The sequence below is a fragment of the Gopherus flavomarginatus genome, chromosome 17, assembly GCF_025201925.1.
Source record: "Gopherus flavomarginatus isolate rGopFla2 chromosome 17, rGopFla2.mat.asm, whole genome shotgun sequence".
Taxonomy (NCBI): Eukaryota; Metazoa; Chordata; order Testudines; family Testudinidae; genus Gopherus; species Gopherus flavomarginatus.
In genome coordinates, this window is record NC_066633.1 from 3,359,087 (window position 1) to 3,375,000 (window position 15,914).

Below are 15,914 nucleotides of genomic sequence, written 5' to 3' on the forward strand. Positions count from 1 at the left end.
AAGAAATGCTTATTAACTTGACAAAGGATTTGTGCATATTAGATTTACTGTGAAGTGTGACTGTACTAAATATATGTCCTTTATTTTTGCTGTTAGAGATACTTAGCTTGGAAAATGTGTACTTTCCTATATACATTTGATCCTTTACCAGAAGTAGTAATCTTTGAAAAGTAGGTAAAGATCCACAACAAATTTGAAATACATGTGTTTGTAAATATTAAAGATGGTGAATGTTTCTTGTAAAAATATCAAAGCCGTAGTCCCTATGGGTTTATTTTGTGTGGCGTGAGCCTTTGCATTCTGTAAATGTAAGCTAAATTGATAGATTTATACTAGCACCTGCCTGTGTCTGGTATTGCCAGATTCTAAATCATGCACTAACCCTGTTTGGATTATTTTTGCTGTATGTTGGATACAGGTGATGCAGAGTTGTTGTTGTTGTTGTTGTTTTACCTGCTGCAATCTTAAGAAAATCTGTTTTATATTGTAAACCCTGCTCTGTGAGGCATTGGCAGTCATGGCTCTCACATTTAAACGGTAGTGTGAAATATTAGTTAACTATTTCTCCCAACATTTTGGGGACAAGGAGGGGTTTGCCAGGTGCTGTTGGAGTGAATAGACTGTCACCAGACAACTCTGCTGTCTGGGAATGTAGATACAAAGAGCCTGGAAAGGAATGAACATCACTATTCATGGCCTGAACAATTAAAATATATCTCCATTAACTTCATATTCTGATGAGAAGGTTAGGAGAAAATATACTTGTCAAACAGAAATTGAAAAGGTTCCTTTAATAAACTTTTCGGTGGAAAGCTCACTTATAGAATATACTTCTGTTCAACATCTAAATTTAATCTCGTTGTGTAATTATTACAGACAATCAGGAAATGTACAAAAACTTGGTAAAAATATTTAAAAAATGCTTCTTCCTTTCTTTATGGAATTTATGATTTGATGCTCTTGAGCATTAAATTAAAAGACTTTAGAAACTTCTGTGTATTTCCTTGCTAGTTTTAAACAATAAATAACTTATTTATTGAACCTGTCCAACAAAATGAGGGGAGAAATGTTTAAAAAATATAACCTGTTGAAAAATGGAATGTCTGCTATTGATATACTCAAATGGCAGGAGGTTGTATGATGTCTTAGATTTCCTCTAATGCTTACTGTCTGGCTTAGTTGGAGAAGAGAGGATTATGAAAGCTAACAGATTGTTTTGTTTGTTTGTTTTACGTGCACAGTAGGGTTCACTAAGAAGATTTACCAACCATAATTTTAATATTTACTTAAGGCTATGACTGAATCTTTTTTCATATAATGGATGGTTACTTTGCAGACTTCAATCAAATGTGGTGGAAAACCTATCTGAAATGTGGCTTGAAATTGACCATGTTACCTTCTCGCTTTTTGACACTGTACTATATTTGGTTCAGTTAGAGATTGATTGATTTTTTTCTATTGTTTTGTCAATTTAGTTTTCACACTGTGTGGACCTTCAACTTAAGCAGTCTGGGCTGCAGGTCTTCTCTTCTTCACTAAGAAATAAACAGTATCTTCCCTGTCTCACTGAAGATGAAGATAGTTGAGGATAAATAGAGATCTCTATCTTGACATCTTGTATCTGGTAGAAGAATTTGTTTGTTCTGACAGATTGCAATCTTTCCAACCCTCTTTTTTTTTACCTACCCTTTGCCTATATGTCTTCACTTTATTGAATCATCTCTTCTCTTTTGCCTGGTGATTCTTGTCCTGCTCTTGTTGAGGACTGATGTCCCGGTGAAAATTCATCTTATTCAGTGAATTGTAGAGAGAACAAGGAATCACTTCATTCTAAACACTAGGTTGATACTGAAATCAGAAACAATGTTGTTCTTCAACTTGTTTAGTTCTCTCTCTAGATTTTAAGCTGAAGAGTATAACAGCTTGTCTTTACCTGGCCTGAAATTACCAACCAGCCTAATGTCAAGCCATTGGGAGCCCCTCTTTGCCATTAAGTTAAACTAAGCTGTTTCATTCTCACTTGTCCACAAAGATAATGTTGATTCTGCTTGGAAGTCCTCATCTTCCAGATTCTGTTCACAAGGCTCTCAGTATGCTTTAGCAGGGTCCCCGGTTGGAAGATCAGGTTCTGCTAGTAGAAGCAGTGAAGATTCTCAATTGGGATTTACACTTGGCAGAATGTTTTATTGCCGGCTGGTAAGCTAGTTCATCTGCTGGAAAATTTACTTGAGGATCTAGCTTTGTACTCAAAAGCCTTTGACATATTGAGGGTGAGTGGCAACCTTTTGTTGAACCTCTTTAGCTGCAGAAAGACATCATCTTTTGCAGTCACTATGTGAGGAGGAGGAAGTTACTGACAATACTGTCTTCATTCAATAACCTTTTTTCACTGGCTTTGGTTTCTCAGAGCAATCAGGGGAGATAAGAAATGAGAGTATGAGTGTTCTTAGTTACCTTGTGATAGCCTTGAATGATTTATGGACCTTCTCCAGATAGTCTTCAATTGAAAGCAAGCTTCCCACCAATGCAGACAATCTTCAGTGCTCTTTCTTCTTCATCTTTGTCTTCGAATACCTGCAAAGATAAAAAAAAAATGACAGTCTGTGCCAGGACCAGACAAAGTGTTCTCCACTCCATGAATAAGACTATTGAATGCTTTTGCAATTTTTGTTCTGAAAGTTCTCGTATAAAAGAACTAATAGTTTCCTATAACATCATGCCTTCTCCGACTCTCTTTTCTATTGACAAAGGCCTGTACTTGCTTAAAGAGAATCTGTTGTAATTTAACAGCTTTTGGAAACATTATTAAAAAAAAGTAACGTCTGCAAAAATGATCAAACCTGGGTTCTTTTTGCCTTTATAATTTTAGTTGTAAATCAGAAGTATATCTTTGAATTTTTATTCAGAATCTAAATAAGAGCATCATGAATGGATAGTATGTAGTTTGGTGTCATCCTTAAAGTGGAATTGTTTTTGTGAATGCAGCAAAGTGAAATAACTTAGTACCACATGATGATGAAGGTCAGACTAATGGCCTCTCTCTTTCTCAGTATGTACTTTCAATGTGGAAGTAAATTCCTATTCCATTTTGTTTGAGACCATTCTTGTGTATTATTAAAATTCTGTAATTATGGCAAATATCATCGATTTCAATTTAGTTGAGAGCCAGGACATATGATGCATGTTTTAATGTTTGTCAGTGACTTGAAAACCATTGCATACTTATGAATGACAGTGTGTAGAAAAAGTGAGAGACAGATATGTATGCACTCTCCCCAATGAAAGAAAAGCGAACTTGATTTGCTACACTTCATAATTTTCATAACTATAACCCAAGTATTTTCATTTAACAATAATATTGGAGTATTTTGATTTTTTTTTTAAATATTGTCTAAGAACTTGCTGTTTTATCTTAATTTGGGTTTCACTAGTTGAGCATTGGAAATGCCTTGGGTTCAGAGTAGGTGGTATAATTTTGATGGTGGTTGAAATGGGAAGTTATACTTATATACTGCTAAAAGAAGAAGTTAAAATATTGTTGGTTTGGCTCTGTGCCTCTAGGGTGTGTGTGTGTGTGTGTGTGTGTGTGCGTGTGCACACATATGTGAGAGAGAGACAAACTACTTCATCAAATTGAAAGGAACAATAGCTTTACCTATTCTGGCAATATGTAATAGCTTATTTTTTAAGATATCATAGTATGTAAATGGCACTGCTGTGAATTGATGTGACAAGTAGGGTTGCAAGTTTTAGTTGGACATATTCCTGGAGGTTTCATCACATGACACAATCTTTAATAAAAGATTGATTTTTAATTCCTGGAGACTCCAGGGCAATCCTGGAGGGTTGGCAACCGAAGTGATAAGTCATACCCAAACAAGTGATGACAAATGTCATTGTATGTATATACTGTTTATACAAAAAAATATATAAAACTGATGTAAATGTGTGTTTCTGTTTTAAAAAGTCTATTGAAATTTAGCTTGAGGGCATAATGCAAAATATAGTACAGTGTTTTTGATGACATATATAATAGAACTGTTACCTCTCTTGTCAATTTTGGCACTATGCCTGGTCATCCTAACTAATATAAATGGTTTTTAGTTTGGAAAAACATGGTCCATATCTTGAAACCATATATAATTTCAAGTAAAAAGTCATGAAGAGGTTGCAATTTCAATCAAATTATTTATTTAGCAAAATAGATTTTAAGCTCAAAATTAAACTTGAAAACTAAAAGAATCTTGCTTTTCTGTTAATATGCAATAGGAATAAAACCTATGATCAGCAATTGCTTGAAAAGCTACTGAAATTGTATATGTGCCTACTATTGAACACTTCCTTTAAATTTCATTTTTTTCCTTCCTCCCTTTTCCTCAAGCAGGTTTTTTTCCTGTTCGCTGTTGATACGTCTGTTCTCAATCGTTCCCACTTCTTGATCATTTTAGTTGAGTCTTTATGTAACTCTATTTTGGATATAAATTGTAAACTTTATGTGCTGCTTATATATTAAATACAATAGATATGAACTCACAGGGCAAAACTTTTCAACATTTTCTGAAGAAAAAATCACAATCCCTCGACCGCTAGATTTTATTGCATTAATGTCAATGGTCTCATTATTTGTACAACAGCTGATGTATTAAGTACTTGTTGATTCACTTAATTGGTAACTGTACTACATTCATAACAGCTGAAAACAATAGGTCAGTGTCTAGTATTTATGCATAAATAGTCACATAAATGCAGATTTTGTCTGAAGGATAGAATGTTAGTTTGAAAAGTAATCTGTTACATGAATGCTTCCATTGCTTGCTACTCTCAGGTGGGTTATGCTTTCACATATTGAATCTTGCTATAAGTGCTTACTATAGGTGTTGATAGTAGCAATCAGCATAAGTTTAGTGGTTTGATGCTCTGAAATGACCAGTATTATGAAGCTGTATTTATCATTTTTAAATATTGAAATGCTATAGTCATGTTGTTAGCACAGTATTTTGTTTAGGTTTTAAGCTATCTATTACATTTCCTGGATGCCTTGTATAGTGTAAAGAGCTATTAAATAAATGCTTTTTGGCGTTTATGAATTTCCAGCTTGAAAACAAATGTTATTTATGGCAGATAATTTCTGTCTGAGTTTGTTTTTTGTTTTGTTTTGTTTTTTTCTGGCTGACTTTTGTATATGTTCCGCTGCCCCTCCCCCTACGTTATCTATATTTAAGCAATTTAGGGGCAGGTAGAAGTGTTCATTTTTACTGATTAGAGCACGTTGAGGAGTTGGCAGATTTCGAAAGAAGTTTAAATACCTTGTTTATTATGCTACAGTAAGTACTGTCGTATGTGATGTGTCTCAAAATGTAACTTGCTACACTCTGAAATGAGATCTTGTTTTATCTTGGAGGGCCAAAAGCATGTTAGTAACTAATTTCTTTCAGATCTTTGTAGTTGCAAAAATCAGTATTTGACTAATTAAGGTAGTACAAATCTACCGTAGTTATTTGTCACTGAAACAGATTAAAATAGCTTGTTTTTTATTAGAGTAATCACAGTTCAATGTGATTTTTTTTGTCCGATTAAACTGTAGAAAGATGTGTCCATTGTGCAATATGTACATAGAGAGTAATGTTTCTTGTTTTTTATAATTTGCACAGCCGTTTAAAAAAAAATTAAAAAGCTTTGTCTTTTGAAATAGTTAAACTTGCTTCTTAAAAACCACAGCTCTTCACTTGATTGTCATACTCAAGTGTGGAAATGGTGCAGGAATAGCTGAGAGTAAAAGAAACATAGTGGACCGATATGCCATTGTAGCATATTCCCATCCTGTCAGCTGGAAAATTAAATCAGGTTACAGCATGGATTAACATTTGGCTTGTGGGGAGGGGAAGGTAGTGTCTTAAACTCCATGAAATTGAACAATGAGATTATATAGTTTACAGCTAATTTCAAAGTCCTGCTTTTGGCTTTTTGTTGAACAAGTTTTTGTAAGGGAGGGCAGTAATTGTATTCAATGATTGTCTTGAACTGTTCCCTATTTACTAAGATATTAAATATTTGTCTGAAATGGTGTTAAGTACACCATATAGTGTCTCATATCATATTCATAGTTAACAGAGCAATATTATGTGTTCCTTTGGGGAAAAAATCTAATTTAATAAAACATGCTAGTAATTTAAAACCCTTGTTATATAATATGGAAACACTGTTTTCTGCTATACATTTGTATTGACTCAAATACGTATAGGATGAAAAGCTAGAGTACTATTCAGATAATACAGGGAAGTTAGTTGTATCAGTTCTTCATTGAGAACAGACAATTTTTTACTTCATGTAAAAATTTTTTTTATAATTGGTCATCACTTGCAGTGACAGACACTGTTATTACATATTGTAATATGTGTTTCAGCTCTGTGGGGAGGGATGATTGTATCCACCTATAATTCTTTGAGTGAAAGAGCAGTACAAATTAAATAGTGGTAAAGAAATCTTATATTTATTTTCAGGCATGTGATCTACGTGTTCGTTTTTCTCATTTTTGCATATTAAGTCCATTGCAATTCTTTCCCATCAGTTCTTCCCTGGAATGGGCTTTCTATGCAAATAATAGTTTATAGCAGGGCACTATGTTTTGATCTGGTAGCAGCTGCTTTTTGTGATGTAAACTGCATCCCCTGGCAAGAGGAGTGAGGTGGGGACACATCACTTTTGTAATTCGCTTTCGGAAAATACTCTTGTCTGAATTTACCAGGCAATTCATATTTTACTGTGTGGGGGAAATATTTAAATGTCAAATATAAATTCTAGAAAATAGAACCACCTTTGTTTCATTTTACTCAATGCAACTTTCTTAGTTGAAGTCTCTTATCTTTTCTGTTGGTACACAGACATGCATTTTGGAATAGTATCATTCGTATACTTTCCTATTCAGAATTGTGTTACTCCTTAACAACTGGTAGCACTACTTTTTAACCTTACAGATTATTAATATTCCTGAGAAACTTTCAGATTTTTATCTTTATTCAAACGTTCCCAGGGATAAGTAGATACAATCTTTAATTACCTGAAACTTTTTTATTTTATCTTACTTAGTTTAAAAAAAAACAACATAGCTAGTTCATAAATTTGTCTCAGCTATAAAAATTCATCACTACTTCTTTACAGTTGTAAATAATATTCTGGGAAACATTTGCTTTTTTTAAAAAAGCCCAGTAAGTATTGAGACTTTTTTTTTTCCTATTGTAAACTTTGTGTACCATAATTTATGTTTAAGCTCTATTCAAGGAACTTTAAGCCTAAGGCAGATTTCAGCTTTTTGGATTCTGTGTAAAACAATTTATTGTGTCTCTCCCATAAATAATGGCTAAACTCTCTAACTGTACTTTCTATTAATTAAAACTACCCTGGGTTTCCCCAGTTGATCTTACAGGTGTGAAGTATGATGAAGATGTGGTTTCGACCTGTAGAATAGATATAGGAAAGAGGAAAGCTGTGGTACTTGTTTTATTTTCAACTCTGCATTGGAACTGTGACAATATTGATCACTTTCTGCACAATTTTAATCTTTGTCCGTCTGACTATGCTGTGTACTTGAAATTTTTGTCCATATGTATGTTTTGTTACTTTACTATTGATCTGAATGTGATCAGTTTTAAAAAACATATTTCCTTATCCTATCAGCCTATTTCATTGACATCTGTGAAAATTTGTGTTCATGAACATTCCTAGAATTCCAGGCCTACCGAAGTTGTTAGTTGTTTTGGTACCTCTCTGAGGATGAATTTTTTTTCCATGCCCTTTTAAGCTCCCTTCATTGGCACAGGCCCAATCATTTGGTGCAAGTAAATTTGTAGGTGACTGGCACACTGAAAATCTTCAGACCCATGATTTACCATAACTACATTGTGGGCTAGATAAAAGGCTTTCAGGATCTCTACTCTCCCATGCTTCTGCTAGTAAATTCATTCCACCCGCCCTAATTGAAGGCAAGTTTTTAGATTGCAGTGGTCCCTTCCTGAGCAGGGTTAGAACTGAGAAATGTTAGAATTCCTAATTGAATTGATGCTCACTTGGAAGCATTGAGTAGGAGTGATTACCATATATTGAATTGGGAAGGCTTTTTTTTCCTTGCCTGTAATCACAGTGGGGAAAAGCACAGCCAATTTTCTTTATTTATTGGTAATTGCCCAAGACAAATAGCCAGTAGGCCGTGTGTTCTAAGTTTTATGTTAGCCTAACTTTATATACATAGAGGTAATTTTCATATATTTGCTTGATCAGATGTACTTGATACCACTGCTGGTAATAGACCTCAGTGGTGAATGTATATCTGAGGAATCCCGCATTGGTGTGTGTACCTGGTTCCCTATTTGCCGTTATGGGTACTGTGTCCGTGGTGGATTGGGCCTTGCGTGTGTCAGTAGACATCCTGGGCCTATTGTGATCCTATAGAGAAGGTTGGCATGCTGGATAACGTTTTCACTTTGCTTTGCAGGAATTAGTTTGTAATAAGCCCTTTAATTCTGAATGTTGTAAGTTCATATACATAGAATCCAGAAAGGGTTAATCTGCACTTACATACGTCATGTGTTTAGTGTCCAAGATAAGATTTAAAAAAAAAGCAATAGTGTATTATCACTGTAGTTCAGTAGATCCATAGTGTGGTAAATAGATTCCTGCAGAATTATATATATTTACCCATCCTGAAATCAAGTGCTAGTTTGCGAAAGAAGAATTAGTAGTAACACGGAATAAAAGAGATAGTAAGTAAGCATTATGAAGTGGCATTTCCATAGGATCACTGTATCTAAGTTAGGCTGTGTTAGTTCTGGAGTTACATGGTGTCAGGGTGCATTTTATCAAGTCGCACAGGGATTTATTTTTATACAGATGAAATAAATGTTGATGATGGGCACTGCTCCTAAATCCTCTGACCTTGTGGCTGATGGACCTATTAACATGTATGTAGTGCTTTCTCTATCCCAGTGATTCTTAACTTATTACGCATTGTGGGCCGCATATGCAGCCCACAACATGTTACCTGGGTCGCCGGGGCTGAGTTGGAGGGCAGTGGCAGCCCGGCCCCTGACCAGCTGCCTGCCCCGGATTCCCGCCATGAATCTGCTGCAGACCACAGAGCCCGCGGGGGTGGCTGGCTGCCCTTGATCCCAGACTCCCACTGCGTGGCTGCCTGGGACCCTGGAGCTTGCGAGGTCGGGTGGTTACCCCAGGCTCCTAACCCCATGGGACTGTCCTGGACCTCCGAACCCATGGGACCAGCCAGCAGCCCCACCCGCACTGCTCTGGGTAGCAAGGCAACCTGGACCCCTCCATGCCAGGCAGCTGGGAAGCTGGTGGACCCCGGCACACAGGCCGGCCTTTAGCACACAGCTGAGCTGGGCCGCAGCTGTGTGCTAATTGGGCTGCATGTGGGCCATGGGTTGAGAACTGCTGTTCTATCCGTAAGTAGCTCTCTGGTCATAACACCATAGTATGTGCACATATAATACAGTCTTTTAATCTCTGTACATTGTTGAATTTTCTTTCAAATGGTGATGGAAGTATAGTGAAGAAAAGAATTGAAGTAGAAATATAATGCGATGTACTCTTTTCCAGTGTGTGTTGTTTTCCAAATAAAGATATAGGATGAATAATAAAATGTTCCCAGACCATTTAAAACTCAGAGCAATGGAGCTGATGTAATGTAATACATGGAGTACTTGTAAAAACTTACAGACACGCAAGTGAATTGCTGCCAGACAGAGAATATAGAGGTACAGTCGTTTGCTTAACTGCTGGTTGCCAGGTTCTGTACATGTGCCAAGCTGGTGCTGTTAAGAAGTGTGTTCTGCAAAGCAGATTGTATACAGAACTTTGTATTTCAGCATCTTTATTAACAAGCTTCTTGATGACCTTGGGTTTGAGCCTGCAAGGTGCTTAGCACCTCCTGCTAGATATTTAGTGTCCTTGGTTCCCATTGAAACCAATGGTCTGACAATGTTCTGCAGGATCCGTCCTATTATCAGCAGTATGATTCATAAGAGTTGTTGTAAACTGTATAAAACAAGTTGTATTTACATGAAAACCTAAGTGAAATTTGTTTAATTATAGGTAACTGGCTGTATGAGCCTTTATTTAGGCTGTCAAAACTTCTAGTAGTTTATAGACATTTCATAAGCTCATTTTAGCAGAGCATGTAGAACTTAATTACTTTTGTGATCTAAAATATAGTAATATAACCTGTGAATGCGGTTTATGCACTATGGGTGAAATTCACACATGCCCTCCCTCTTCCTCTCCCCTCACTCCGCTCCCCAAACCCCCCCCCCCATCCTGTGTAGGATATAGATTGAGTGATGGATCCCTCCTCAAACTGGGAAGAGTGGTGTGGGGGCAGCATAACCTCTCATAGGTTGCAATTCCAGCCAATGAGATGAAATATTATAGTTTTTATGAGGTTTCTAGGCCACCAAATCTTAATGCGGATATACTAGCCCTCTATTGGGTTGCTGCCCAACAACCATATCTTCTGCTCTAGCCTGTTTGGTGCAGTGTTGTTGTTGCTGTGTTGGCTTGCTTTGTCTCTCTAATAACCAGCCTGTTAAGGTCTGACACAAAGTCCCCTGCCGGAATGCAGAGGGTACAGAGATGCCTTTGCACTCCTAACCACGTTGAGGGCTTAAATGATGCAGAGAGCCTTGTAGTGAATAGTTCTCTGCATTTACCTCCTATAACTTTAAAGAGCTAGGTAAATTTTTTTATCCTAAATTATGGAAAATAAAAAACAAAAAATGTCTTGGATAAATAGAAGATGAAAAATTATAATAATCGTAAGCTAGAGAATAGGATATTTAACAAAAGATTGCTGAGTGTACTTTAATGTTCTGCTTTCCTGACGTTTTAAAAAATCGAGCCCAGGTTATGTTGGTGAAGCTGCTTAAATTATGGATTTTGGTAATTACGCTTCACTGCCAATGTTTTTGTAACTTTCGCATATTTTATTACTTACCTTATTGAATATACAATACAATTTGCAGAGATTCTTGAATAGTTACCAGAGAGTACATGTATCAAAGTGTTTGTTATGCTGGATAGTTCAGAACAAATCAAATCAAAGGTAACCTGCTTTACACTGGATTACACTTACTTGCTTTTTTTCTAATCTTTATATTATCCGTAAAGACTAAATCCCTAATATACCTAAATATTACTGTAAAATCCCAGTGCTGTTGATCTCCATAGGTCAACATTATGTGTCTGGGACTATGTGTCCATTAGAAGTGCTTTGCCAGTACAGGTATATGGGTGTATTTTACTTGCAAACATCTTCTATTTTGGATGACTCTTATACCACCAAAACTCTGCTCATTCCAACCAACCCAAATGAATTAAGCGATACTCACATAATTACATTTTTGCTGATATAACTGTATCTACAATTAGGGGTTTGGATGGCATATCTGTATCATTCAGGGACCGCACTGTCTTCAGATCTCTGATTGACGTAGCTATACTGGCAGAAGTTTATAGTGTAGAAATAGCCCTATTTTTATGGCAATCAATAACTTTTCTCTTTTATAAAGATGCACAATTAAACACTGTAATCTGTTTTGGTTAGTTCACATTATAGTTCCCTTACGTGGCTTTATTGGCCAGCAGGCAGTACTCTTGCATCTATCAGGTGATTATCTTCTGAGAAAAGAAAACAATTTATATGCATCAATTTCAGTGTCGGTTGGCACACTGTTTCAAGAAGGCAAAATCTGTGTGGTGTTAAAATCTGTCAGGTCTGCAACAAGAGATGGCTGCCCCTGGTTCCATCAGGGTAATAGAGTTCTGCAGTGCAAAGAATGTAGTGAGAGCAAGGATTTTAAGTACATGCAGCTATTCAAATTCTATCCTGGCTTTCTCTGAGTGGTGGTGAACAATTTTGCCAAACCCTATTTAGCTTGTAGCCCGATCAAAAGACACACAGACTTGAACAGGCACGTTTAAAAAATGTAGCTCTGCTCTTGGTCTGTTCTACTCAGAATGTTATTTGGTTTCCCCCTCGCCCAATTTGGTGCATGTGTGGAACAGAGAACTGTTTAAAAATCAGTATTTTAGAGAGCAAAGACTATTTCATCTATAGCTAATAAACACTGTCTGTGGTCTCCAGTCACATGTACTTTGTCATGGCCCGGGACTATTTCTGGAGGTGGAACTCCATAAAATGTAGGCTGCCTTTTCTGCAAACATGCCTCCACTTACACCCCGACTACTTCTGGGAGGGAAAACAAGATTGTTTACAGGGAGGGAAATGTATAGGTTTTTGTAAAAGTCAAATATCAGAATAAAGACTTAAAGCCTATGCAGTTCCACAGACAAAGTTAAGATACTTTACAAAATCCCTTGGCTGGTGTTTCTGGAGTATTGATCTTTGGTTGTCTTTAGTCATTTTTAAAGTAAATCTCTTAAGATATCAAAGCACTAGCAGAAACCATTAAAATCTTATTTGCTCCATGACAGGTGCCTTAGGTGAAAGTTGCTAGCAGATCTTGGCCTATAATAGCAACATGTTTGCTGATATATAAGGTAATTCAGTTTGTTGGCAGGATGGTTTTTGATGCAGAATTGCTTCCCAAGGTATCTGTAAACATGTGGAATGTGAAATCTCTTGAACAATCAGTATGTGCTTAGTTGAGACCTTTGCACCAGTAAGTTGCTTAAGTAGAGGATCTCATCCAAGAAGTAAGAAATATATATGAATTTTGATAAATATTATTGGAATCTTGGGTTGGCTAGTAATTTTTTAACTATTTTAGTGGAGAATGTGGCTTGGAATTTCCAAGAGACCCAGCTAAAGAGCAGATAACTTTTACTATGTGGCCATTAAAGGAAGTGTGAAATAGAAATTGTACGTGACATGAGAGTTTTCAGTGAAACGTTGCTGGTTATAAAGTTTGATCCACCTTGATAGTGGAAAGGTCTTCTGTGTACATGGCAGAACCCGTTGGTCCCTAATTTTAAATCAGGGTCATAAACCATGTGTTATATGAATATATTCCTTTTTATCTTTTGGTGATTTTAACCATCTCAGGAAACATGAAGGCCAAAAAATATTTATTTTGATAAATGTGTCTGCAAGGTTTGTACATACCCACAGACAAACCAGGGCAAGGCAAAAAATTAAATATGCTCAACAGGGAATTTTCTCAAATTGGGAACAAGATGGCATGTTTTACTTGAAAATTGTTGTTTAAATGAGAATACTAGTCCCCTATTATCCCTTCATCCAATTTTATGAGGTGTCTAATTCCCTGGGTTCCAAATTAGGCTCCCCTCCCCATCAGCGCATTTCTAGAAGCTCCTGAAAGTTTATCTTTAAACGTAAATGACGTAGTTCCTTTTTATGAATATTTAAAATAGCATATCCATCATAATAGTCTGCTTGATTCTGGTTGTCACATCTACAGCCTACTAATAAATAGTGTGCTCACATTTGTGAGGTGTGGAGATGTTGTGTTCTATACAGCATACTGAAAGTGTGTGTGTGTGTGTGTGTGTGTGTGTGTGTGTGTGTGTGTGTGTGTGTGTGTGTAATCTCATGTGAGTGACATTATTCACAGGTATTCAAAGGATTGGACCGTTAAAATACTTTATATTAATCAATATATGGACATGAGAACTTCCCCTCAAAACTGAGCACATATTAGAACCTGAAATCTTCTGTTATTTTTATATTAATGGTTTATTTTATTTTTGTATTTCGCATTGATTATATTTGTACTTGTGTTCTTCTTGCCTATAAAGGTTTGAAAATATAAAAATCAGAGTGAAGTATTAAAATTACCTAAACTTCTAACCATGCAGAAAATTTAACATAAGAAGTTGTTGTTAACTTGTCCTTGAAATATCCATACTGTGTATTTTAATTACTTTAGTAAAAGCGAATCTACCTTTGTGAAAATTTTGCATCTGTTAGCAATTGAACAGCCAATCAACTAATGCATTAGTAAAACAAACTTTGCCAGTGAGAAGTCTAGGGTGGGGACCAATTTTAAAAATAAAAGTATATGGTATATATGTTATAAAATGATTCTCTTCCCCACAAGCCCTAGCTCCAGTGCAGTATAACAATAATTGAGCAGTAAAGATTGTTTACAAATCCTTACTCCCTACATAATGATCAAAACTTGTGGAAACATTTTATAAAAAGTCAAGCATCTGGTAACAATGTATTCAACATGCTAAGCTTCAAACAATTGAAAATGATCACAATTGCACACAAATGTTAGAAAATATACAGGATACTTGTACCTTCTTTGAATGAATAACTGATTTTTTCTGGGTCTGATATTTTAGACATTGAACAGTATCTAATTTTTATCTATTAATTTTTATAATTAAAGACTGCACTGATAATATAGAACTTGGCAGTCTTAGAAATACTCCTTAGAGAAACAGATGGCCTTGAAAGAGTACTGTTTCAAATAGGCTGTCGTATAAATTATTTGTCTAGATTTTTTTGTTTTTTCTCAACAAGTCTAATTGTATTAAATAGAACATAACTTCATATTAGGTTGCATTACCGTATTTTTTTATACTGACAAACCTTTGTCTTGATGTGTACTATCGTGAAACGTTTAAAATTTGTTTTCCAATGAGCAGAGATATTCACGGCTACTTTAATTAGTTCTTTCAAATTGTTGATAAATATTGTTATACATTTGCAAAGGAGCGTGCTTTCTCTCCCACTATGTAGTTGAGTCAGCCTTGAAAGAACTGTGATCTGGTCCCACTTAAAACTGTTTGTTTCCTATCGAGGTTTATCAACCCAGTGTCTGTAGTTGGCTAAATGAGGTATCTGATTAAAAATAAAAAGTCAAAGCACATTTGGAAACTGTTTTCTGGCAACAGATGTAGCTGGCAATTTGCAGCTAGTAAGATTTTCGCATTAGGTAACAGCCTAAAGTTAACAGTAGCATTGAGTCTTTTTATTTCTTTTTTCGTCTTTCTCAAAGAGGGTAAAGAGAGAGCCTTGAAGAGTCCTTCCTTGCTCTTATCAACATTGCAGCCTCAGCTGCCCTCCTTGGATCCCCTGCCAGGGTTGCTATCATCTTCTGATCAAATATTAATGTGTGATTCTCTGCTTGCTCACTAATCCAAAGCCAATTAATATTATCTGTCAATTATTTACAGATCCTGAGGTGCGGAGGAAATTCCCGGAGGACTACAGTGACCAGGTTTGGAATGCGTAATTAATTTTTTACATGACAAAATTTATTTCAGGGTTGCTCAACATATTATTGCTGTTCTTTTTACTGAGAGAGATAAATGCATTTTTAGAAGGAAAGAGAAACCATAATTAGGAGCTGAGGATAAAAAAAAACCAGTTTGGAACTGGAACTGAAAATATTGTTAGAAGAATTTTGGATCTCAGTGAGATCCTTTTACAGTCTAATCTTTACAAGCAAACAGGAGAGCAGGGAAGAAAATTAATTAATACATTTCAGTTTTTGCCTGGAGGTGCCATAGTCTGCAGTTCATTTGGCAATCTTCATCTCATTGTCTGAAAGTTTATAACTTTATTTAACTGGGTACCTGGCACTACAGTACATTTTTTAAATATTTCCCTGATAATGTAGAGTCTTTAAGTCTGTTTCATAGTGATGGTATAAAAATGTGAATGTGCATATAGAATGCATGGGAATTATGCATTTAGCATTTAAACAGAGTGAATGGGAATCCTTCCTAGGACTTGTTAGCTGAGGTTATAGTTGTAATAACTGAATACTACCCCAGATTTTGTTGGCAACTTCTGTATTTTACTATATCTCATTAGGAAGGGATTTAGGGGAGGAGGGATTATTTTTGTGGTGTTCATGAATAGCACTGAAGTTAGTGCTCTGTTGCTGTTTGCCTAACTAACCCTGTTTGTC

The 15,914-nt window shown here is 35.9% G+C and overlaps 2 protein-coding genes across 10 annotated transcripts in view; both read left to right on the top strand.

Moving 5' to 3' along the window:
- PSMB7 (proteasome 20S subunit beta 7) overlaps positions 1-15,914 on the top strand; it is a 563,007-nt gene that overhangs the window by 456,799 nt on the left and 90,294 nt on the right. The gene's annotated exons all lie outside the window — the stretch shown is intronic.
- The window catches only part of DENND1A (DENN domain containing 1A), a 353,469-nt gene that overhangs the window by 64,139 nt on the left and 273,416 nt on the right, over positions 1-15,914 (top strand). For 7 of the 9 annotated variants that reach the window (XM_050926228.1, XM_050926231.1, XM_050926229.1 and 4 more), the window contains exon 3: positions 15,175-15,218. In XM_050926228.1, the coding sequence (XP_050782185.1) occupies positions 15,175-15,218 (44 nt within the window). Of the gene's footprint in view, positions 1-15,174; positions 15,219-15,914 lie in introns of those variants that run through there. The other 2 variants (XM_050926234.1, XM_050926235.1) reach the window with 2 other exon arrangements.